The sequence below is a fragment of the Peromyscus eremicus genome, chromosome 10 (assembly GCF_949786415.1).
Source record: "Peromyscus eremicus chromosome 10, PerEre_H2_v1, whole genome shotgun sequence".
Classification (NCBI taxonomy): Eukaryota; Metazoa; Chordata; class Mammalia; order Rodentia; family Cricetidae; genus Peromyscus; species Peromyscus eremicus.
Genome location: NC_081426.1, coordinates 75,440,902 through 75,467,706, shown reverse-complemented (window position 1 = coordinate 75,467,706; position 26,805 = coordinate 75,440,902). Strand labels below are relative to the sequence as shown.

General features: G+C 34.5%; 1 protein-coding gene across 9 annotated transcripts in view; it reads left to right on the top strand.

Moving 5' to 3' along the window:
- The window catches only part of Epha5 (EPH receptor A5), a 331,554-nt gene that overhangs the window by 216,373 nt on the left and 88,376 nt on the right, over positions 1-26,805 (top strand). For all 9 annotated transcript variants that reach the window (XM_059275137.1, XM_059275136.1, XM_059275135.1 and 6 more), the window contains one exon: positions 26,522-26,646. In XM_059275137.1, the coding sequence (XP_059131120.1) occupies positions 26,522-26,646 (125 nt within the window). The remainder of the gene's footprint in view (positions 1-26,521; positions 26,647-26,805) is intronic.

Here is a 26,805-nt window from a genome sequence, read left to right as displayed (position 1 = left end):
TTTTTAAATAAAATATTTTATTAAAATTTTAGAAGCAACATTCCTTTCTGTTAACATAAAAATAATTTTCATAGCAACATTCATAATGTTCAAACATCTGATGACATTAAGGATATCATCAATATGCTCTAAATATATCAAGAGTTTTATTTTTCTTGAATCAGTCATACGGATTTAACTCCAAATTTCTGGCTTTTCTTGATAAACACAAATGAAATAGACAGTTGGCTAAATAGGTGTATTCTACTACATATTGTTTTATATAGTACCTGTTATTCCACATTCTATATAGAATAAACTCTACTATTGGAATTATTAAAATGGATAGTTTTGAAATCTATAATGATTTATCAATGAAAGTATATGAGAGGGCAATATTAAACACACTGTTCTCGAGTCTTCAGCCTACTTGGTTCCTATATGCCTCCTTATTAACTTAGGGCCAGTTACTTTGAAATACCGAGATATGATGAGTCTTAATTCTTATATTTGGTATTTCAAAAAATGGAACACATGTTTTTTCTCAGATAAATTAGTATTATGCACACCATGTCTTATGAATTGAAGAAATTTAATGTGCTTTATTAGCTAACACAACTTGGGTATTTAATCAAAGGAACATTGCAATGCTAAGTATCTTTTTTAAAATAAATTGTTTCATAATTTTTATAATGAATTCCAATATTTCATGTTATCCTTATGTCTTAGTATGTAGTCTTAGCATGGTGTTATCATGGTGAGGAACATGGTCTCAGACTCACACAGCTGGAGTTTGATGAATTCCAATTCAAATTGTTTCTTACTGCCTTGTTATTCATATCAGTGAAATCTGGTAGAAATGACATTTACTTTTTAAAATTGTCTCCAGGTTTACTGGAATAAATGTGCTCAATTGTGCATTATATTTTTATATGTTAAATATATACTTACACAAGCTATAATTAAAGTTGATTTTTAAATATAAGTATCTCTTTGCTGTGAGATAATGCTTTTGTACACTGGTTTAATAAAATGCTGATTAGCCAGTAGCCAGGCAGGAAGTATAGGTGGGATAAATAAACAAGGAGAATTCTGGGAACAGGAAGGCTGAGTCAGGAGACACCAGGTCGCCCTCCAGGGAGCAGCATGTAATGGCACACAGATAAAGCCACAGAAAACGTGGCGACATATAAATTAACAGAAATGGGCTGAGTTTAAGTGTAAGAGCTAGTCAGTAGTTATCCTGAGCTAATGGACAAGCATTTTTAATTAATATTAGCCTGAGTGGCTGCAGGACTGGCAGGTGAGAGAGATTTATCTCCAGAAAAATTTAGTTACATCTCTTCATTTTATTTGTCCTCTCCTCAATTATTACTCTTGGTCTTCACTTCTTTTTAACAAGTAGATAATAGTGCCTCTTGTAAATACAGTATACATCCGATTTTTATTTATTTTTTCTTTTCGTTGAGATTTTGTTTATTTCTCTCCCAAATAAAACTTCTAGTTACATAGTAGCTGACTACAGAGGTTGATGTTCAAGTCCCCAGCTCTGAAATTTCCCTGTGGAGTTTGTTTCTACAGTCTCATTTTCCCACTCACTTTTTTTTTTGGGGGGGGGGGTTTGAGACAGGGTTTCTCTGTGTAACTTTGCACCTTTCCTGGAACTCACTTGGTAGTCCAGGCTGGCCTCGAACTCACAGAGATCTGCCTGGCTCTGCCTCCCAAGTGCTGGGATTAACCCACTCTTGAGTGTGGAAGTCTGAATACCTGGCATGGGGACATTGGGTAATCAGTGAAAGAAACTGAGACCAGACACACAGGATGGGGAAAGGTCAATGTCTTTGAATGCTATACTAGGCTGTTGAACTTCATTGTTGATGAAATTAACTCACCATTTATAGGCTTTGCAGTTGCTGAGAAGGATTGCAAGTTTTTGATTTATCATAATAGCTTAATGACAGGGAGAGAAGACCAAAGATAAATTTATTAGCACTGAATCAGTCAGTACTCATGATCAAGTCAATTTGTGATTAATAGAATATATGAAGTGTATGGAGTGTGCTATTGAGTTTTTTGACTGATTTTCTTAAGAAAAATATTCATTTATAACAAAAGTGAGATTGGTGAAAAGGAGAGTCTTTTAATTTGAGCATTTATGGAATTGTAATACTCTCCAGACAAAAGGCAAAGACCATTTTCAAGATGGAAGAACAACCTATCTGTGCCCATTTTGGTTTCCTTTCTTTACTTAAAAACAAACAAACAAACAACCATGATTTTATGGTTTTGCTATATTTCCTAATTGATTCACTAACCCTTCTTATCCCACTCATGATGCACACTTTTTTTAAATTAAAGATTTATTTATTTATTATATATACAGTGTTCTGCCTGCATGTGTACCTTCACACCAGATTTCATTAGAGACGGTTTGTGAGCCACCATGTGGTTACTGGGAATTGAACCTCAGGACCTCTGGAAGAGCAGCCACTGCTCTTAACCTCTGAGCCATCTTGAAAAACCATGAGGCACGCTTTAACAGAGGTATTGTGGCCATACTCTGTCCCTCTCACAATGCTAATTCTTGTGCATGTGTATGTGTGTATGAGCACACACATGCATGCACATGTGTGTTTAGATTGTTGTTTCTTGCCATATAAATGAATCTATTGCATTCAAAAAGACAATGGTGTTTTGATATTCTTATGTTTATTTAAATTTATTGTCTTATCATTTAGTTTTAAATCCAACAACTTAGAAGCCAGTGCTACAAAGATAAACCATATTTCAGAACAAAATCAAACAAAAATAAAAACCAAGTAAATTTGCCAACTTGAAATGAATGGTCCTTATGATTTGTTCTTTATGATATCCTTTCAGCTTCCTATATTTTGGTACTTGACACAATGGAACTTTTATCCTTTTAGTTCACAAAATTTTCTTTCTTATTACTGTATGTTTCTGTCTTGCCATACATGTCCTGATATCTTGTCTCCACGATGCCACTGTGATTCCCTGGGCTTTTTTTTTTTTTTTTCTCTAAACATAATATTTATCACTAAACATCATTACTTTTACATCAAGGTTAACAACACCATCAATAGGAGGTACAAACCTCTACTAAATCACTTTCAAGTATAATTCCTGGCATAAGAATCTGAAACATGACATTAAACAACACTTAGTTACTTTTTGGGAGCATATTACTCATTTGGAAACATTTATATTTACTCATCAAGAAGTAGAGTAACAATATTGCAGATACTAAACCATACTATACTCATTCTAAGTTTCATGATGCAAATGTAATCCTGTTTCCAACTCTTATTTCTAATTTTTCACTGTACCACACCTTCATACACCCAGCCTCTTTCAATATAACTTGAAAAAAAAAAGCTGCTATTCTTGCCTTCATGTGAGTGCTTCTGTAGTCTGAATAGTAGCTACCCTTCCCCAAATGAAACTTACTATTTGTATCATAAATTCATCAATTTCCTTATTTAATTAGCTTCCCAAGTCTCCTCAAATCCATGTACTTAATGTATTTGCATCTATATAAGCTCTAGTTTATATGTTTGAAGATGAATATAGCAATGCCATCCAAGTAAGATAAAAATACTATAATTATATATTTATATATCTGTGTTATTATATTCAAACAAATACTTTCACATTTGTATATATATACATATATATATCAATACTAAATAGGTTCAGTTAACTAATAAATTCACTGATGCATGGACTTCAACATAGGAACAATAACTTGAAAAGGCAGATATGAAATTGCCACAATAATCAGAGATCTAAGCACTATTTTGGGTTGACATTTTGGGTTACCTCTTGGTCAATATATAACATGATTCATAAAGACATCACCAACTTTGTGATCATAGACTCAAACAAAGTATGTTTCTAATGCTACTGTCATTTTTCAGCATTTTAAAATAGTTTTTAGTTCATAGTATGTTCTCTGAAAGTATTTGATAAGTGAGGGAATGATCTTACTAGATGTTACATTAAAGTATAAATACTGCTTTCAGCTCTGAAACTCGAGGATCTCTATCTGTCCTTCTTTGGGAAAGGTAAATTATGTTGTCAATCACATTAAATGAGAACATGGATACAAAAAGGGGATGATAGTTAAAACATACCAATTAAATTGGTGTATTTTTTACTGTAGGTATTTGTTGTTTTTAATTACTTGTCAGTTCACTCACTCAATAGGCACTGAAAATCCTGTGGCCTTGTGAATTACAGAAAACAATATACTCTAAATTTCATGATGGGAATATTGTGTCATTGATCTGATTTTTTAATTATATCATTTTAGGCAGAAATTAAGTGGTTCTCTAGAATCACTCTACAATTTAAAATGTAATCCCATATTAACTATACATAACATGCTTGAATCTTATCAATAACTTTGTAATTTAAGGGACTGAGACTTGCTTATGTATCTGTAATTTTGACTATTCTCTCAGAGTCATGAATGAAAACACACACTTGGGTGGTGTTTCTAGGAAAATGTGGTCAACTTTTGTATTTTAAAATTCAAAGGCAAGTATTTTTATTTGTGAATATATAAATTTTGTTGAATCACTTTAAATGAATGAACAATATCAAACCTTCATGTTTGGTGATGGATAGTAAGAAGCCTGCTTTAAAAGATTCCCAAGTGTTTGTAGAGTTGATCTCCATCTACAAGAAGAATTAAACACTGATTTACAGGAAACCAGATGCTTTCTTTGAAAATTTATACACTCATCACAATGGCACTATTTACTTTTACTAATATTTGGGGATGTGGCACGATGTTTCAATTTATCGAATTTTTATGAGACTTAGTCTTATTATGGTTCAAACTAGCTTCAAACTCATTACACCACTCCTCCTCTACCTCCCTGGTGCTGGAATCACAGGCTTTCACTCTCCTGCTTACAGTTCGTTTGCCTTCCTAACAAGACAGTCGTAAACTGAGATTCTAGTATAAATTTTCAAAGCAGCTTTTCTGACACAGGTGTATAGAGGAAAAGTAAACGTGAATTATAATACTTATCACACTGTTTTACCAGTTAGATTTTAAAGATACATCTCAGTTGCATACTCATAAAACACCTAATTTGCTACCTTGAGTCACATTTACAAAATTAGCATATCGTTCAGAAATTCCTGGCAGAGGACACTGTAAAGGAGATCCTCTTTCTCCCTATTTGTTACTGTGATAGAACACAGCTTAAAAGCCCCCTGCCATTTTCTCATGAAAGGATAAAAAATATTGAGTTCTAAATGATGCAAAAACAATACTTGGTATTATGTAACTGATCACAGTTCTCAAAAGTGAGTCATAAATAGATATTCTCATGTATGTATAAGCAGTGAAATTAGTAATAGCTGGGTTTTCTTATATGAACATCTCATAAAGGTTTATCTTTATGACATATATGTATCTAAAATATGTACTGTTTTATAGCACAGTTGTGTTTAATAAATTTAGCAATTATTTATAAATGAAAAATAAATACTTAACTTTTGATATATTTTCAGTGTAAATTATCCTTGTGTTCCCAATATCTTCAGATGGTTCATTTTGTTGATGATCTTTCTCATTGCTGTGGAAAAGCAGCTGAGAGAAAAAACTTACAAGAAGAAATATTTATTTTGTTTCATGTTTGCAGAAGGAACATTCTATAGTGGAGAAAAGAACATAACTGAGTAGTGGCATGTTAGTAACAGCAATGGACTGCCAATTCTAACGTGGTGGCTGGACTAGACAGCAGAAGGCTAGTTGGGACCAGAAACTAATGTAACTTCCAAAGCCTATTGTTATGAAACCACCTACATAACTAGAGGGTGATGAACATCTGTACAGCATGATGAGCAGGAATGAAAGTTTCAGTCATAGGAGATGGGATATTTCACATGTTGGAATAATCTCCTCAATATTTTCATCACATTGCTATTGCATGATTGATTTAATTTTTATGAGATATACAAATAGAATTTTTAAAGTATGAGGGCAAGACCTGAATTTACAAGGAAAGGTTCCAAGAAAATGTATACCTTAAATATGCAAAAGAAGATAATGTTTCTATATGTTTGATAGTCACACAGTAGATCTTGAAAATAGTAGATCAGAAAGCTTAGAAACATTTCACTAAAATTGCCAGAAGAATATAATTTTTTAATTACTGTTATTTAATAGTTTCCTCTGAAGACTCACATTCTATATCATAAAATCAACTGTTTTAAAAATGAAATTTCCAAAATTGATCTATAAATTAATAATTATCATCTCTAATATCTTTGCTTACTTTCTGTTAAAAAAATGATCCTGTATATAGCAATTTCACAAATAAGTGTTGCTGCTAATATTCATTAAGAGCATCATGTGGCTGCTGTGGATATCACTCTATATAAATAAAGCACTGATTGGCCATTGACCAGGCAGGAAGTATAGGTGGGACAAGGAGAGAAGAGAATTGAGGAAGGAGGAAGGAAAGGGGAGACCCGCTGGAGCCACCGCCAAGACAAGGAAGATGTAAAGTACTGGTAAGCCACGAGCCACGTGGCAAAGTAAAGATTAATAGAAATGGCCTGAATATAAGAGTAAGAGCTAGACAATGATAGGCCTGAGCTAATGGCCAAGCAGTTTAAATAATGTAAGATTCTGTGTGTTTATTTTATAAGTGGGCTCTGGGACTGGCAGGACTTGGCAGTGGGAGCTGGAGAAAAATTCTCCAGCTACAAATGGCGCCCAACGTCATTAAACTGATTCTACTATTATAATGAGTGTATAATATCCATAAGCAATCCAGCATATTTAGAAATTGAGAGAATTGTGGATTTTTCAATATGCCATTCTTCATATCTATGTCTTTTTAGTAATTACTAGGGTTCATAAAGAACACTGAGGATAGCCTCCTCTTTTTTTTTTTTTTTTTTTTTTTTTTTGGTTTTTCGAGACAGGGTTTCTCTGTGTAGCTTTGCGCCTTTCCTGGAACTCACTTGGTAGCCCAGGCTGGCCTCGAACTCACAGAGATCCGCCTGGCTCTGCCTCCCGAGTGCTGGGATTAAAGGCGTGCGCCACCACCGCCCGGCTAATAGCCTCCTCTTGTACAGTAATTAGTTAGTAGCAGAATTAGTATATAAATTCTATATATTTCTGAGGTTTCCAGCAGGCACAAACATATTTTTAGAACAAGAAATGGGAAGAAGTAAAACACTGTTATGTTACACACAGAGACACACACACACAAACACACTCACACACACATACATGCCCTCCCCCATGCTAACTTAGAAACCTTTAATTTCTTTAAGGACTTTCTGGAATCTATCAATCTAATTAGATATTTCAGAATCTCTTATGGTCATGCAAATGAAAAACATAACCTATATATTTTCTTTCTATCATCTACACTTAATAATTTTTGAAGGAGCAAAAGGCCATGTAGATGCTATCTTGACTGTTTATTATGTATTAAAGCATAGCTTTTCATCTAAGTACTACAAATGTTTTTCTTAGTCCATATATGCTACCTAATCATTGAAGCTACTGCTAAACCTTGCTAAGAAACTTGTGACTGGTATTGAAAATCATGCAGTTCTCTGGCACCATTATTCAAATTGAAATTTCTCAGTGACAATCTGGGCACTTAATGTGTGATAATAAAACTTTCATGAATTTTCCCTGAGTGTATGTATAGTTTATGAATGAGTCTTAGCATTTTTTCATGTACATGGTTTGCCCATTTATTTATGTGCTTACTGTAATTAGTATAAATAATGGTAAATTTTCATATCTACATATGCCTCAACTTGTACATAGGGAGGAAAACAGAAAATCATAAAAATCTCTACTTTTGCTTCCTAATTTTTATACTTTTTAAAATCACTATATTTAATAAAAACTATATTTGGGTGTGTTTTAAATTTTTGGAATGGACATGAAAATAATGTTATTGTTTTTTAAAGCTGATGATGGCTATGATTTGGTGCAATATTGTCTAATAATGTTAGTCTTTTCATTTTCTATTGGCGATTTATTAGTGCAATAGAGTATTATGTGAAAGTAAAGTTGATCCAAATAGGAGATTTCTGCATATTGCACTTGAATTATAAATCAATTGAAATTTTGCTAAACACGTGATAAATGGTGAGGTATATTGCAGGCTGGGAAAAGGGGTTCACTTAAAAGTACTCACTTGATATTTCATAAAATATTAGAGTAATTTTATAGAAAGAATTTTTCTTAAATTATTTTATTTTTTGAGATTATAATTGCATAATTTTCTCTTTCCTTTTCCTTTCTCCAAATGGTCTGTTACAACCCTGCTTTCTGTATCTTTCAATTTTATATCCTCTGTCTGTGTGCATTCCCATATATTTACATATATGTATGTATATATATAAACAAAATCTACTCAGTGTGTAATGTTAACTGTATGTATGTATTTTCATGTTTGAATAAATATTCTTGAGATATAAATGCAAAAACTGTGGCTAAACAGTCCTATGGAAAGTGTTTAGAAATGTTCAGGTAAGGTAAAACTGGATAGATACAAGAAATAATTGCACATTGGAGACATTATAAATAAAAAGCCTTCACAGTAGCATGATGGAAAGCAACACTTACAAAATGCTGCAAGGCTGACACCAAAAATAAGTCAGATGTAAAAATGTGAGTTGTTATGGTAGCTGGATGGATGTGCTCATTATAATCTCCAAAATCTGTGAATATGCTACTTTCCATGATAAAGTAAATGGATTCCCTCACATGTTTAAATGGAGGCTTTTGATATTAGGAGGTTATTCCATATTGTTAGTGTGAACCTGATGTGTTCATAAACATTGTTTTGAAAAGTAGGTGATAAGATTGATTTTACATACTCACAATATATGATGGTGGACAGAGGCTTCAGGAATGGGCAGGAGGCTTGCATTGCCGACCCACTCTGAAAGTAACTAATTATGCTGGTTTGTAGAATATTTTGTTAGGTATTAAGTATATGGTTATATACTATACAATATACATTAATATTAAGCTTTCCTAAATTTTGCCTAGATTATACATTGATTCTATTTTCATTAAGAATGAATTATATTAAATAAATGTATATTATTAAAACAGTTTTAATGTTATTTATAAGTACACATAGATTTTAGGTATAGTGTATATATCCATAAAACATTATAATAAAATAGGTCATGAATTAGAGGACTAGAGCAGGGGATAAAGGAGGAGCTGGAAGTGTAGAAATTGTGAAAATACAGTCATCTTGTGAAATTCTCAAAAAATTTCAGAGCAGAACAATACTTTCAGTACTCTTTAGCTTGGGAGACTTTTCAAAAACCCATCTTAGATGTCATGTAGAAGTGATTTGACACTTGTATAAACTATTCAGAGATTGTGAAATACCAAAATTCAACTGTGGCTTTAATAATGAGATGAAAATTCCAATACTCATCAAAAACATTTTGACTGGTTTCCTGTTGTGCTGATTGGATCATTTTCATTAGACACATATGTGCATCTTCTTTATCTACCAATGGAGTGCATTAAAACAAATAAGCCCACTTGCTGTACACAGAGTTGCATAGTCTAGGAGGCATATAATAGAGTCTCACAGGAACGATCAAGATTTCTTTTCTAACTTATTGTTATTTTTAATATCTGTAACACGTATTTTGATCATGTTCTTTTCCCTCCTGAAAGTCCTCCCAAATCCTCCCATCTCACTGCACACCCAAGGCCATGTTCTTTCTTTCTCTTTAAAAAAATAAAATAAAACAAATAACTAAAAAAGCAGCTCAAGGAAACAAAACTAAAAGACTAAACAACCAAACTCTTACAAAAAGGCTCACAATAAAACTTCATTCTGATTTGTGTTAGTAACTCTTGAGCATGAGGCCTTCCCTGGAGTGGGGTTGATAAAACTAGTGACATGGCGTTGGAGAAAATTTATTTTCCCTTTCCCAGCAAGTATCATTGGCAATTAGATGCTTAGTATGTAGTGGGACTTTTCCTCCTTTCCTCTTCTCATTGTTGGCCTTTTGTCAGGCTTGATCCTGGGCAGGTTTTACACATGTTGGCACACTCTCTGGGAATTCATGTATGCATCAAAGCTGTTGTGTCTAGAAGACACTGTTTGTATTCATTTCATTGATATGTCTCTCTAGCATATCAAGTGTAGTAGGTTTTCCCTTAGTCCCAGCGGCTATCTAGCCTAGGTTCTCGGATTTATTAACAGTGTCAAATATGGGTTACATCTAATGGGGTGGGTCTTAAATTGAATCAAAACATGGTTGTTCAACCCTATAACATTGTGTCCTTATTATACCAGTATACCTTGCAGGCTGGTTGCTGCTGTGGGTGACAGGGTTCTCTTTCTGTGTGCCTTGGAATAGTCTACAAGATAGAAAGATGTCTTGTGTTTGGGAAAAGTAATTGGCTTAAAACAAAAATGGTTGTTATTACTGTCAGAGTCCTCTAGATTTTTGCCTTCATCACTGACTTCTGCATTGCCACAGTAGTGTTCAGATAGTTGGAAAGTTATACATTTTAATGCTGTAATGTAATCTTATCACAATAGGTCAAATGATATGAATTGCTGATTTAATAAGTAATACAACTCAAGACAGCCACAATTAGGTACAACAAACATTATGTATGGCTCTTAAGAATTCTGTGATTTTCATTACAGAGTATGGTGATATTCTAATTGTGCTGAAATGTGATTTTATTTGTATGTTAATAAAGTTTACCTGGAGATCAGAAGTCACAGCAAGCCAGGGACAGCAGTTAGGCGGTGGTAGCCCATGCCCTTAATCCAATCACATGGCAGGCAGAGTCTCTGTGTGTTCAAGGATACAGCCAAGAATGGTGACCCTTGAGTCTTTAATCCCAGTATCAACCATAGAGACCAGGAGGTCTGTATAGACATATAGTGATGACGAATTCATGTGGCTGGGTTAAGAGCCAATGAGAAGGCAGAACAGGAAAGCAATAAAATGCAAGACACACACAAAAAAGGGCTCTCTCTCAGGGGAAGAGACAGCAGCGACTGGTAAGATAAGGTGGTCTTGGGCTTCGCTAGTACTCTGATCTCTTTTTTATTTGACTCTGTGTTTCTTATTTAATAAGACCACTTAGAATTTCATCTGCAACACAGTCTTCTTATATTTTGTTTTCTGTAGTCAACGGAAAGGAAAATTTAGCAAAAATTAAAGTCTTTTAAAGAATATGTAGGTAATCTGAAAAAAAATGTGCAAAATATTGTGACCTGCAAATGTGTATTAACTTATGTACCATCTCTCTTAAAAAGGTTTCAGTTATTGACATATGGAGTAAGATTTAAGAATAAAACTCTGAAGCATAACTGTATAAGAGGAGTCAGTATCTGATATCCTAAAGTTGGATGCTAATATATATGTATCAACAATTAAAGAGAAAGAGGCCAGAGGCCATGAGTTTGAAGAGCAGGGACACATAGGAGGAGCTTAAGGGAGGAAATGGAAAAAAAAGGAAAGTGATGTAATAACATTCTAATTCCAAGGAAAAGAAACTTCAAAATTAAAAAAAAAATATATATGTACCTGCACTGTGGAAGATAATTCTTCTACTACAGGAGTAATGGAGAGAAGCTTAGCTGACTGACAGGTTCAAAGAATCAGTAATATAAGCTCTAATATTCTTCTAGTAAGATAATGACCAAGTCCCTTCAGTCACCCACGTGTCAGTATGTGCACATGTGTGTTTGTTCCTTTATTCATTCAGGGGTTTTGTTTGTTTGCTTTGTTTTATTTTTATGGTATGTATGTGGGTGGACTGCCTACATATACACACATATATATATATGCATATATATATATATATATATATATATATATATATATATTGCATCACTTTCATATCTCTTCTGGTTGGGAGGTCAGAAAAGGGCATCAGATTCCCTCAAACTGACATTACAGATGATTGAGACACTATATGGGTGTTCGGAATCCAACCTGGGACCTCGGAAAGAGCAGCCAGTGCCCTTAATTGCTGAGCCTCCTCTCCAGCCTCTAGAGAGTTTTTATTAAAACAACATAAAGTGAAAGTTGAGCTTGGCTAACCCCAAATTAACACTGTAATTTTCATACAGTGTATCATTTTGAATGCTTTCTAGCTTAGATGATATACTTGCATTTATTTATTTATTTATAACTATGAATATGAACTACTATTCCAGTAAAATAAAATTATAGATTGTACATTATAGAAACATTTTGTGAGAAATATGTGTCTGTTGGATTAAAAAGTTCTGTGTACTGGAAGTTAAAAAAAAAGAAGAAGAAGAAGCTACCATGAAATGCAAGCATTAGGTTAAATTTCCCACCACTTTTAGAACTTGTGGCATGGTTCACCGTAATTAGTCCCATGGTAAGTGCGGAGGAATTAAACATCTGATAACATTACTAATTTGGAACAGAATGTTGTGATTTGGCTTTCTTCTGAGCTTTAATAGGTTGTGCAGCTGTAATCATTTATCTTATATTTCTCTAGTTCCCAGTTACTGATAGGAATTTAGCAATTGAAGTACAGATTTGGTAGTTTGGGATGTTTATGTGCAATGTTGTTAAAAGCTATTCATGTCTCCCTGACCATTCTGTAGACAGAAAGTCTAATTTGTGTGTGTGTGTGTGTGTGTTTGTGCTATAATTTAAATTTCTCAGAAGATAACCTCGAGAGGATACCTTTAGGAAAAACCCTGAATTTGGATATTATAATAGACATCAAATGTGGCTCTTTTAAGAATTAATAGATAATGACTTATTGTCACAATTCTTAGTGTGGTGACTTTTTAAAAATATAGTTATATATTATTGAGATCAAGGAAAATTGAGAAAGGTAATTAAAAAGGTTGTCCACATATAGTTTGGACTATGTGTGGAGTGTTTATTTTGTTTCACAAAATGCTACATCATATTGCTTTATCGTATGGAAATTTTGTGGTAATTTAAAACTGAGTTAGAATTAATATTTTATGGATTGTTTTATTTTTAGCAGTTTATTCTGTGGTTAACAAAATGTTAGATAATATAGATTTAAAGTAGAGATTACTCTACCTATTTTAAAGACCATAGGCTCTTGGGGTATTGATTTTTTAAATGAGTACTGGTTTTCCACCTATAAAATGAGTTGGGATGTCCCATAATTGACATTCAGCTTAGCAAAACAATCTTGACATTTATTTGGAACTGTATTCTTTGCAAACAACCCTGTTTCCCAACTTGCCATGTTATTTGCTAGGTGTAACTTTGTTTTTATCTTTTAAAAGGTTACTATAAAAACATTCTGTTTTTCATAAAATATATAGCATGGAAATTAAGATTAAATAATCATTCACACTGATGCTGTGTGATTTTTGTTAAATTTATTAAAACTTTTATTATGGAGTACAACAAGCCTTTAATGGAAACAAATTATATGATAATTTATTTGCTGTGGAATTAATCTTGCTATTAAAAACGAGGCAGATTGTCACTTTGTATCTTGTTATATCTAATATTTGTTTTGTAATATGCATGATTGTTTGGGAGAATCATGGCTATAAATGTCAGTGACACAATTTTCTATTTTTATTATTGCCTTTATGTACTAATTCACATCTTTGTGAACCTGACTTCAAGACAAAAATTAATGTTTTAAAGATTAGTTTTTACCAGTAGTTCTTTTTCAAATTTTCATAACTATTATACTCTGAAAAGAGTGAGCAACAAATAAGAAGACATTTCAGCTTATACTTTCTTTAGATAATAAAGAATGACTTGTCTAGAACTAGTGTCATTTAATGCCAGGTTTTGTGAATTTGTCATTTGAAATTTCATTGGGATCATATATCAAAAGATCTACTTTCAAGCTTTTAAGATGAAGTGATTGTAGGCTTATGTCTGAATGAGCAGATTAAACTTTTATTTCAAAAGAAGCCTTTAAATCTCACTTCTTTGCAGAGACCACACATACTAAGTCGGTTTAGAATGTACTATGATTTTTTTTCTTATTCCAGTAACATCTGACTACAATATGGAAATCATGATTTATTGAATATATAAAGTATGTAATTAATATGTTCTGTGCATTAAATATGACATAAATTACATTTTCAATATTCATTATGTATGTGTACATCTATACCATTTTCCATATAAATACACAAATATTTTTAAAATTATCAACTGCATTTCTCATTTATTAGAAAATATTTACACATTTTTTTTTACCTGAAATTGATAGTATACTCTGAAACAAACATACCAGGGTAATAATTATATGCAGCTTCATTAAACTATTTATAAAGCAAGGAGCATATGACCGTGTATTCCCTGGCTTTCATTACTCTAATTTATTTTTAACCATGACAGTAAAAGGTGATCTGCATCCAGCAGAAACAGTAGTTCAGATTTGAGTCTTAATCTTTGGCTAAGCTTACACTATATACAGACTCAGTCTCAAGAGCTCCAGCAGTGGGATGAACCACAGCTACCAATCAGCTGATGATCAGGAGTCAAAGCAAGTGCCATACAATGACAGTGGTGGCCAGCTAACTTGTTCAGTAGGTTATACGTACTGAATGGATATTGTTTTATGATTTTTACGATTTCTGAGTGTCTCATCATAATGTAACTTGACTGAAATTAAAGAGGATCTGAATGCATATGTGTAATGATATTTAATCTCAATCAAATAGAAAGAGAATACATTCACAATATTAAAGTTAGGGCTATTTCACACAAGCTAAAGTCAAATGGAGGGGATGGTTCCGCAGTTATAATACCAGGGTTCAGTTCCCAGCACTCCCATGGTACCTCATAACCATCTGTAACTGCAGCTCATGGGTATCTGTTACCTTCCCTTGACTTAGGGGTTCATGAGGCACACACAGACATATATGAAAGCAAAACACCCATACCATAAAACTAAATTTTAAAAATAAGTAAATACAGTCAAATGGGCTAGATTTAGGTTCTATATTTTTTCATAATGCAATGTTTTATCAACTTAGAAATTTGTGTGTCAGTTTAATGTTCTGTAACATTTATTTGCTTAATTTCCCTTATCTTTTCTTTCTGAATATGTAAAGGAACAGAAAGATTTATGAAGAGGATTGAGGTATTACGTCTAAAGCCCATATTTCCCATCTTCAAAATGATATATTTTCATATTTTTCTTTTTTTAAATTTTATAATTTAATTTAATTTTACATATCAGCCACGGATTCCCTTGTCCTCCCTCCTTCCTCTGCTCGCCCCCCCTCCCCCCCAGCTCACCTCCCATTCCCATCTCCTCCAGGGCAAGGACTCCCCTGGGGATTCAGCTCAGCCTGGTAGATTCAGTCAAGGCAGGTCCAGTCCCCTCCTCCCTTCACCCAGGCTGAGCAAAGAGTCCCTGCATAAGCCCCAGGCTCCAAACAGCCAGCTCAGGCACTAAAGACAGGTCCCAGTCCCACTGCTTGGGGGCCTCCCAAACAGTTCAAGCTAATCAACTGTCTCACTTATCCAGAGGGCCTGATCCAGTTGGGGGCTCCTCAGCTATTGGTTCATAGTTCATATGTTTCCTCTAGTTTGACTATTTGTCCCTGTGCTTTTTCCAATCATCGTCTCAACAATTCTCTCTCATACAATCCCTCCTCTTTCTCGCTGATTGGACTCCCAGAGCTCCACCTGGGGCCTGGCTGTGGATCTCTGCATCTGCTTCCATCAGTCATTGGATGAGAGTTCTACCAGGACAGTTAGGGTTTTTGGCCATCTTATCACCAGAGTAGGTCAGTTCGGGCTTTCTCTTGACCATTGCCAGTAGTCTATTGTGGAGGTATCTTTGTGGATTTCTGGGGACCTCTCTAGCACTTTGCTTCTTTCTATTCCCATGGGGTCTTCATTTATCATAGTCTTTTTGTTCTTGTTCTCTCTCTCTGTTCTTGATCCAGCTGGAATCTCCTGCTCCCCTAAGCTCTCTTTCCCTCCACATTTGCCCTTCATTACCCACCCCCCCACGTTCAGTTTGCTCATGTCGATCTCATCCATTTCTCTGTCATTGGGCAATCCCTGTGTCTTTCTTAGGGTCCTCTTTACTAGGTAGCCTCCCTGGAGTTGTGAGTAGCAGCCTAGTCATCCTTTGTTTTACATCTAGTATCCTCCTATGAGTGAGTACATTCCATGTTTGTCTTTCTGAGTCTGGGTTACCTCACTCAGGATGTTTTTTTTCTAGATCCGTCCATTTGCCTGCAAACCTCATGATGTCATTATTTTTCTCTGCTGAGTAGTACTCCATTGTGTATATGTACCACATTTTATTTATCCATTTTTCAGTTGAAGGGCATCTAGGTTGTTTCCAGGTTCTGGCTATTACAAACAATGCTAATATGAACATAGCTGAACAAGTGCTCTTGTGGTATGATTGAGCATTCCTTGGGTATATGCCCAAGAGTGGTATAGCTGGGTCTTGGGGGAGATTGATTACCAATTTTCTAAGAAAGCACCATATTGATTTCCAAAGTGGCTGTACAAGTTTGCATTCCCACCAGCAGTGGAGGAGAGTTCCCCTTGCTCCACATCCTCTCCAGCATAAGCTGTCTTCAGTGTTTTTGATCTTAGCCATTCTGGTGGGTGTAAGGTGGTATCTCAGAGTCATTTTGATTTGCATTTCCCTGATGATTAGGGATGTTGAGCAATTCCTTAAATGTCTTTCAGCCATTTGAGCTTCCTCTGTCGAGAATGCTCTGTTTAGCTTGATAGCCCTTTTCTTAATTGGACTGTTGGGCATTTTGATGTTTAATTTCTTGAGTTCTTTATATATTCTGGATATCAGCCCTCTATCAAATGTGGGATTGGTGAAGATCTTTTCCCATTCTGTAGGCTGTTGCTTTGTCTTATTGACTGTGTCCTTTGCTCTACAAAAGCTTCTCAGTTTCAAGTGGTCGCACTGATTAATTGTTTCTCACAGTGTCTGTGCTACTGGTGTTATATTTAGGAAGTGATCTCCAGTGCCAATGCATTCAAGACTACTTCCTACTTTCTCTTCTATCAGGTTCAGAGTAACTGGTTCATATTTTTCTATATAAATATAAATTCTTGCACATATTTGCATATAGATTTATGTTTTAAAATACCTTTGAACAGCTCTCATTTTATGCGAATATTTAGGGACAGTAGAGAACAGACCAAAAGTCTGTTGAGCCTCAAATAGTTCATAAAAGCCTCCTCCTGGGTCCTGGGAATGAAACCAGGCCCTCTCAAGAGTAGTGGGTACTTTAAACAGCTAATCCAACTCTCTAGCCCAAGAAAGGGACTTTGGAGGAAATTTAAAGAACTTAATGTAAAGACATTTATGGCTCTATAACTCTGACCCCCAGGCAACTTTATTTATTAACATACAATTAAAATCACATTTCAGTACAAGTAAAATACCACCACAGTTGTCATAGAATAAGAATAATTTAATATTGCTATAGTAATTTTATGAACACTTTATCCCAAACATATATGTGTGTGTGTATGTATATATGTATATGCAATATGTAGAATTTTTTATAATTAGTTTTGTCTGAATGATCAACATGATCTCCAGGACCTGAAGAATATTATTTTTTATTCTATTTAACACAATTAAGGCTCATGATTCCATGTGTTTATGCTGTCTTAAGAAATTATGAAGGCATTATTTTGTACTAAGAGAGGCTAAGATTCTTTAACACTTAATAGTTTAAGGGTATTAGCTCACTAAAAATGTGGATAAGTTTTCTTGTTACTATCAAGGTAGAGTTAAGAAACCTTCTAAATGTGGAAAACAAGACAAAACAGATTCCTGTGTTTTATTATTTTTTCTGAGGAAAGAACACACACAATTTTGAAGAAGGATGAAAAGATTACAAAATCATGAAAAATCCATTATTCAAATCTCTTAACACTTACATAATATTTTATAATGATATGGCTACAAACAGTATTGTTAGCTTCCATTTAAACTGATATTGCACACAGAGAACTAAATTGCATATTTTTAGCTGCCTAGTATAAAGACTAAACAGTACAATCAGAGCTTAAGAACTGACACCAATTTATTCAGAATTAACTGTTTACCAAATTACGCAAAGCCAATTCTTGCTCTACTGCTGTATTGGCGGAGGGGACCCTTGTGGGTTAAACTTTATTTCTGCATTTAGAAAGATAAGAGAACCTTTTTATTTCATGCAATTGACGCAAGACACAGGTACAGTATCTTTTGTTTTATTGCGATTACTATATTATACCATTATCAACAAATTAAAGAAACATTGATTGATAATTATTAAGAAATTAAATTATATACTGAAAATGAACAGCTAAGTAAGCCTAATGGGCAGTTGTGAACATCATTGTAGTAGCGAGAGGTTGCAAATAAGTAAGGTGAGGAGGTTGGGATGATCTTTGTAATAACTGAGTGTACTGGCAAGTTTTGTGTGTCAACTTGACACAATCTAGAGTCATCAGAGAGGAAGGAGCCTCAACTGAGGAAATGCCTCCATGAGCTCCAGCTACAAGGCATTTTCTAAATTAGTGATCAATGAAGGAGGGCCCAGCTTATGGTGGGTGGTGTCATCCCTGTGCTGGTGGTTCTGGGTTCTATAAGAAAACAGACTGAGAAAGCCAGGGGAAGCAAGCCAGTAAGCACCACACCTCCATGGTCTATGCATCAGCTCTTTCTTCCAAGATCCTACCCTGTTTGAATTCCCATCCTGACTTCCTTAAACATGAATAGCAATATGGAAGTGTAAACCAAATAAACCCTTTCTTCCCCAATTTGCTTTTTGGTCATGGTGTTTAGTTGCAGCAATTGAAACACTTACTAAGACATTGAGTAAAGCTAATATCAGTGTATAATCATGTTCAGGTAATACGCATCTGGAGATGAATACAGATATATACATCATATATATGTGTGTATATATATACATATATATATATATATATATATATATATATAAAGTTTTCCTACTTATACTTCTATTTCTTTTATCTGTTGGGCTTAAAAAATGGCATCTCAGGGGTAAAGAATGCACGTAACAGGCAGATCTTGATTTTAATGTTGTTGTTATAAATAGATGGATAGATAGACAGATAGACAGACTGACAGATAGTTCTCTTTGGAGAAATTACTTATTCTGGGACTGAAGCAGTATGAACTAGGAGCCTCTGGTTTTCTAGCATCAGATTTTAAAAATGTACTGTCAAAAAATAATCTCATCCATAATAATACAAATATGTCAAAGAGACTTCTAAAAGATTCTTCAGTGACCAATGCATAAATAATTTAAATTTAAAATGAAATATTTGATTATAGTTATTAATAAGATTCAAGTATACATACTTATTTAAACAAACAAATAACTTAATAAATAATAGCAATGTAAAGAATGGATAAATTTTATCATGCTGAAAATTCTCAATAATTAATTGAATGGTCTATCCTTATAGGGGCGGCTTATAAATTTCAACTTAACTGTGGGCTGCCCATAATGACTTCTCCATAAAAGGTACAGTATAGAAATCTGATAGTAAGGTAACCACTCAGTGGAGAAATTCACTAAATATTATTTCAACCATTGGACAAAGTTAACCCATCAATGATATTATTCTGATTGTATTTAGTCTTGGTAGACTTGAATAAAATGAAAGTTATATCTCAGGCTTTCTGCTAACATAATCCCTTAAAATGTATACCCAAAATATTAGCTAATCCTAATTGAGGGATAGTGTACAAAAAACATTTTCAGTGTGTCCTCCAAAGGTATAATTATTAAAACAAAGAATATTGAAAATTTGAGTTGAGAAGGACCTAGAACATGAGAATGGATGATAATGAAGAATACTGGATAGGGCTTTGTGTCAAAAACTGTCTTGCTTATACAGAGGGCCTAGTCCAGTCCCATGGAAGCTCTACAGCTATTGGTCTAAATTTTATGAGTTCTCACTAGTTTGGTTTGGTTGTCTCTATAGGTTTCCCCATCATGATCTTAGTGCCCTTGCTCATGGAATCCCTATTCTCTCTCTCTCTCTCTCTTCGACTGGACTTTTGAAGCTCGATCTGGTGCTTGGCTGTGGATCAATATTTAACAAACAAGAATAGTTTGTACCCTGAGGACTCAGTGTTTGACATCTTATCTGATATATGTAGGTCAGCTCCCATGTAGACCCATGATACACATTTTGAAACATTTTTCACACACAACTAAAAGTTGCACCTTTGTGTATTTAGAACTCTTTTTGTGATCTTCACAATCTCACTTCTTTCTTTTGTGCTTTAGATTTTCCTTATCTTATACAGACCTATTTATAGGTTATGATTAGACATCACTCAACAACAATTTTTGCAGTTTGCTGACTTTGAAACCCAACCCCTAGGCTGTATTTATTTTTTTTTGTGTATGTGAATGTTTGCCAGCTGTTATACATGTGATCCACATGTGTTCCTGTGTCTACTGAGGCCAGAAGAAGATGTCAGATCAACTCAAACATGAGTTACAGATGGTTGTGAGCTACCATTTTGTAGCTGTGAACCTAAGCTGGGTCCTCTGCAAGAGCTACAAATACTCTTAACCACTGAGCCATCTGCCCATGCCTTCATCAATATTTTCAAAGGAGAAATGCTCCGTGTAATAACTTTTGTTTGGTGTTAGCATTATTTAGTAAATGATTAAGTCAATAGAGGACATCAGCAGATGGGAAAGGAGTATTGGTAAAGGACTGAAAAAGAGGATAAAATGAACATGCCCTGAGATACTGTCAGAACTGGTAACAGTTATTTTCATGCTCTTGATAACAGTGAAATACTTCGTAGTAATGAAGGGCTATTGTCACTCACAGAATATCATCACCTTTATGGCCACAAACACGGACAACTCCCCTGCAACCATCATCCATACCCTGATAATGCATAATTAACTCTTGTAACAAAAAAGTATTCTGGAAATATTTTGAGCTCAGTAGTTTTCTTTGTATTCAATTTTGCAGCATTATTTTGAAGAACATTTTTAAATATGTTTTTATTGTAACAGAATTGCATCATTTCTACCCTCACATCACTCCCAGAAGCCTCATTGTATCTCATTCCTCCAAACTGCTCCATGCTCATCCCCTCAAGTTGATAGCTTCTTTTTCTTTTATTATTGTTGTTGCATATATATGTATATGTAAGTATTTGTATGTATGTGTTTGAATATATACACATACATAAAACCACCTTGGTGAGTCCTTTTTTTATCGACTGTGTGTATGTGGTATCAAGGCTGGCGTCTCTGCACTGAACAACAAATAAGGGAGGTGGGGGGTCATCCCTGGGAAAAGCTAATACTCCTACTTCAGCGCTTAATAGTTGCCTACAGCTCTGGGGCTTCAAACACATACAAGGAACTACGGGAAACTAAGGAATACTAAGAGCGGGGGGGGGGGGGTGTGGGGGGGAAATAGTCTTTCCCAGTAAGAGCACACCAATTGGCTATCCAGTACCAAATAGCCAGTTAATATGCATGCAAGTATCACTGTACAGATTGAGCAAGTTGTGCTTTTGAGTATTAAGTATGCACATAAACATACAGGAATTTAATAACAATAAATTAAAAAATCATGAATTTGAAAGAGAGAAAGGAGGGTTATATGGGAGGGTTTGGAGAAAGGACACTGAAGGGAGAAATGTAATTATGCTATATTCTGAAAAGTTAAAAAACAGAGAGACTTTTTTGATGGAGGTTGTTCACTACACTAGTCTGTGGATATAGTTTTAAGATTTAATGTAGTAAGGAGTTATGCTCCTCTAGAAAAGTGGAAGTAGTAGATTTTTTTTTTCCCTACTAAGGTCCATGACAGAACAAACCCTGGGAAGCTGGCTGCGTTTCCAGTATCAAGCTTGATTTCCCTCCAATTAAGTAGGCCTTAAATCCAATTAGACAGCGATTTGCTACCAACATGTGAGTGTCAGCCATCGCACCTTTATGCATAGCTTGCCACTCTGATAAACTGCATGCTTCAGAGGCGTTGCACCATGGTAGGAATGTTATTGCTCTCCTCCCTTGGCAACCTGTAATATATGTTCTGGAATTACATAAGTTAGATCACAGGAGAAAGACTTTTAGGTCAGATTCAGAACAAATCATATGAGTCCTGTGTCCTAAGTGATGTCTTCAGCAACTAGTGCCACTTTCAACCTCTGAGAGACAACCAAGGGCCACATTGGTAATCCCTATTTTTTTGAGAATCATTTGGTTTACTCTGACCAACTATTTATAAGGAGCATTCTCTCACCTGAAACTTGGGTTTTTTTAGTGTATGGTTCTCATGGGGAGCATGTTAGCCCTAATAACTTTTATATATATATATGTGTGTGTGTGTGTGTGTGTCTGTGTCTGTGTGTGTGTGTGTGTCTGTGTGTGTGTGTGTGTCTGTGTGTATGTGTATATGTGTATGTGTGTGTGATTAATATATATTAATATATATGCATTTACCATTCATTTATCTATCCGTTTAGTCAGTCATTGTTTAATAAATTTCCATATGGTAAGCAAATACCAGAACTGATAAAGATTACACAAAATAAACCAAATTATTCTACCTTATTAAAATCAGTGAAGAGATAGTTGGCAATTGCATCAACTTATTTAATAAAAACTGACATCTATAAGAAATGTATCAATTCTAAGTAATATTTGTGCTAAACTAAATGAGGAGTTTTAAACTTTAATTTATGCCTTTATTTCTTTCTAATGTGCCATGCAGCAAATATACAGTGGATATGAGAAAATGAGATAATCCACAAGGCTATCAGTCTTGAAAAATATATTTGAGAAAAAAAATTGTTTCTTAATCCTCTGTTACTACTACAATGTATTTCTGTTTTTCTACAAACACCACAGTGGGTTGGGGGTATATGGCTTACTCTTGTGTGTTTCCTTGTCTTCTCAATTCTTTGTCAAAAATGCTGCATATATCCTTTGGTGTACAAATGCTGCATATAATTCTTCCCTCAAACAAACTCAGAGGCAATTTGAACTTTCTTAAGAATGTTACTTAGAACTGTCAGTCAGTCACAGTTTTGACAGAAGAAAGCAAATGGAAAATACTTTTGCATATAGTTATATTATGGCTCTGAAATACTCCATACAATCCTGTAAGCCTGGCATGTATAAGGACATAAAACAAGTACTGGAGAGATGGATCAGAGTTTAGGAGCAGTTCCTGCTCTTCCAGGTGAGCAGAGTTAGATTGCCAGCACTCATATCAAGTAGCTTACAACCACCTGTAAGTCTTGCTCCAGGGGATGCATGGACCCTGGAGTCTGCATTTGAACTCCCACGGTCATGGCAACACACACACACACTCACACTCTCAAACACACACAATTAAAAATAAAACAAGTCTTATTAAAGGAAAAATAGAGAGAAAGCAAGACAAAGGTGAGACCAGAAATCCTTTGTACCTAAATATCACTAGCTCTGACATTCAAAGAATTAAATGTAAACATTAATGTACCAAGACCATCACTCCATCGTTGCTATATAAAACAGAAACAGCTTATACACTGTTCTCTTAAGTTTATCAGTCTCTGTTATATGAACATTTATAAATAAATTATATTATATATAAATTTAATAATATTATTTATATATTTATAAAGTATAAATTACATATTAAGACAAAGTTAAAGCATTCTTCTTTTTGAAAACCATTCACTATTGAATTTTTATCAATGGTCAAAAATAACAAAAAAAAAAAAAGTTAAGACATACTTCCAGCAGTCATTCACTGTGTACATACTCATTGGCCCCTGCTTTGATTACACACAGTGTTCCAGATGCAAGTGATCCAGAAATGTACAAACACAGAGTATCACTGTCTTTTCAAATTTACATCCTAGTTGGTACCAGAACAGTATAAATGCACTATGTCTGTAGAGAAGTGTGAGACATCATGCTGATAGAACACAGAAGGAGTACCAGGGCTGATGAGGGGAGCATTGTCGAGCTCTGGAATCTATCAGAGAACTATAACCCATTAAGGTCTCTGGGAAACCTCAGGAAGGAGAAGGATGTAGCTGAATTTCTAAAGTGGTCTTATTAAAACCATAAAAAAATACAGATCCAAATATAGGGGTAAAAGCCTTAGAGAAGAGGGAAATAGTGAGAGCCACCAACCCATCTTACCTCACCAGCTCTGCAACTTCCAAAATGCCATGACTTCCTGTCTACCCAGGCTTTTATTGCCTTGCTGTTCTGCCCTCTCATTGGCTCTTAGCCCAGCTACCTCACTTCATTGTCACTGCCTGTCTATACAGACCTCCAGGTCTCTACGGTTGGTGCTGGGATTAAAGGTGCGTGTCACCAGGCTTGTCTCTGTTCCCTAGTGTGGCCTTGAACACACAGAGACCCTGCCTGCCAAGTGCTCAGATTAAGGGTGTGTGCTACCACTGCCTGACTTTTGTGTATACTTAAAATGGCTTGCTATTTCCTCTGATCTGCAGCAAACTTTATTTATTAACATACAAATAAAATACCACCACATTTCAGCACAAATAAAATATCACCACAGAAGGATGTGTCCATGAATGTGTCAGCAATGTGTATGGGAGAGGTCTCTGTATATGTTTGTGTGTGTGTGTGTGTGTGTGTGTGTGTGTGTGTGTGTGTGAGAGAGAGAGAGAGAGAGAGAGAGAGAGAGAGAGAGAGAGAGAGAGAGAGAGAGAGAAATAACATTTCTGAATGCTAAACTGCCAACAGTGTGATTGTCAGGTATAGAGCAGAAGAAATGAGAGGCCAGTCTTTGAGCTGGTAAATCACAACACCAAGTGGTAAGACCCTGAAAAATCAGAGGCTCAGAAAGAACATCTGGGCTCTTTCTCTTGAGGCAAGCCCTAGAAAGGCACTGGGCTGCTTTAAATATAGGAAAGGCATAGCCTTATTTATCTTTTAAAATAGCTGACTCTTGTCCAAATGTGTCCGCACTGCCATGGAGTCTAATATAATGAAGTTTAAAATATTATCTCCATGATCTGTTTTTCAAAGTGCATCTAGTGTTACTACAATTTAAAAAAAAAATTGCTGAAAACTGGACATTTAAATTTAAAGTTGTTTTGGACAATGAAGAAATCAAATAAAAATATATAATATATTGTATGTAATATCATGTACACAGTTCTATTTAACGTATGGACATACATGTATTTGTTTATAACTATGTACACATACACACACATTTAACTTCACCAGGTTTCTGGTCAGGCTTGTGTCTCTGATTATACACAATTCTTTATAGCTGACATCATTCACATTAAAAACCACTTTGCACTAATCTGTCCCTCCATCCACTACATTTTCACACATACAGCCAGTCCTTCACATAAATGTGTTCTTCATATGCATATTCAACCACTTTCAGTCTGTGTGTTGGAAAAATCATGTATAAACTGAACACATGTGGACTCTATCCTGTGGTTTTCTAAATCACCACCATCTAACAAATATTAACATAGCTTTAAATAATGTTAGGTAGTGTAAGTAACTTAGCCATGATTTTTAAGATAAATCATGTGTGTCTGTGCTTTTTCTAAGTATATTGGTTGTTGCTTACTGAGGATTTATTGTGACATGTTTCATTAGGTGGTTTAGTTGTGCACAAATATTATATAATATACATAGCGTAGCTATGACCACAATGGGCAGTATAGTCTTATGGAATCAATATCAACTCCTTATTTATCATCTCCATAGAGTCTGAAAAATATCTCAGCCCATGATAAATATGGATTATGGCTAAAATTCCAGATGTTTTATAAACTCAAGTATCTAGATGTATCTGAAGGAGTATACTTTTTTTGCATTTTTACTAGAAATAATCATCTAATAAGTATTCTAGTAGATATCAATGAATACCACCATGAGTGATTTGTCATGAAATAAGTGGAAAAAGTGGAATTCAATCTTTCTTTTTAAAAAAAAATCTGTTAAATAATATTTAATAAATTGTTTTATATAAACCATTAATATATATTATATATGAATTTACTTTTAATATATAATATTAGAAATATAATAAGGGGCAATAATATTTGAAAACATAGTTATCTAGCAAATAACACACTTATTACAGTAAAGGGATCAAGGATAGAAATGTATATTTTGGAAACATAGCATATGAAAGAGTACTAAATTTCATTAAATACCTTTTATAAAAAATATATGTATAATCACCAGGAATATATATTCTATAAAAGTATAAATTAAAATTATTTGTCTGCTTTGGAGGGGAACATGAAGACCGTGGATAACTACAGTATTAATACATGGTTCTCAGGATGGGCAGCTAATTTTATATAGCTTAAATACTAATATTCTTTAACCACATCCATAGAGAAAATAAAATCTTCCAGGATAAATGAAAATGTAATAATAGTTATAGTATAACATGCAGTCATTACACAGGGCAAGTTGTAATTTCTCTCTTAACCACATTATTATTTATTTGTGTTATCTTACAGCTCCCTCACCAGTCACTAATGTGAAAAGGGGAAAGATTGGAAAGAACAGTATCTCTTTGTCTTGGCAAGAGCCAGATCGCCCCAACGGAATCATCCTGGAGTATGAAATCAAGTACTTTGAAAAGGTGGGACTAAGAAAATAAAACTCTCTTTTTTTTTCTTTCCACTTTACCAACTTCAGTTCTAGGTTTTCACAAGAGGAGGTTGTGCTCTCACGTGTAGATCAATAAAAGTCTATTTTTCAGTTGTGCTTGTAGGGGGGCAGATGCTGTCAGTGAGCCCTC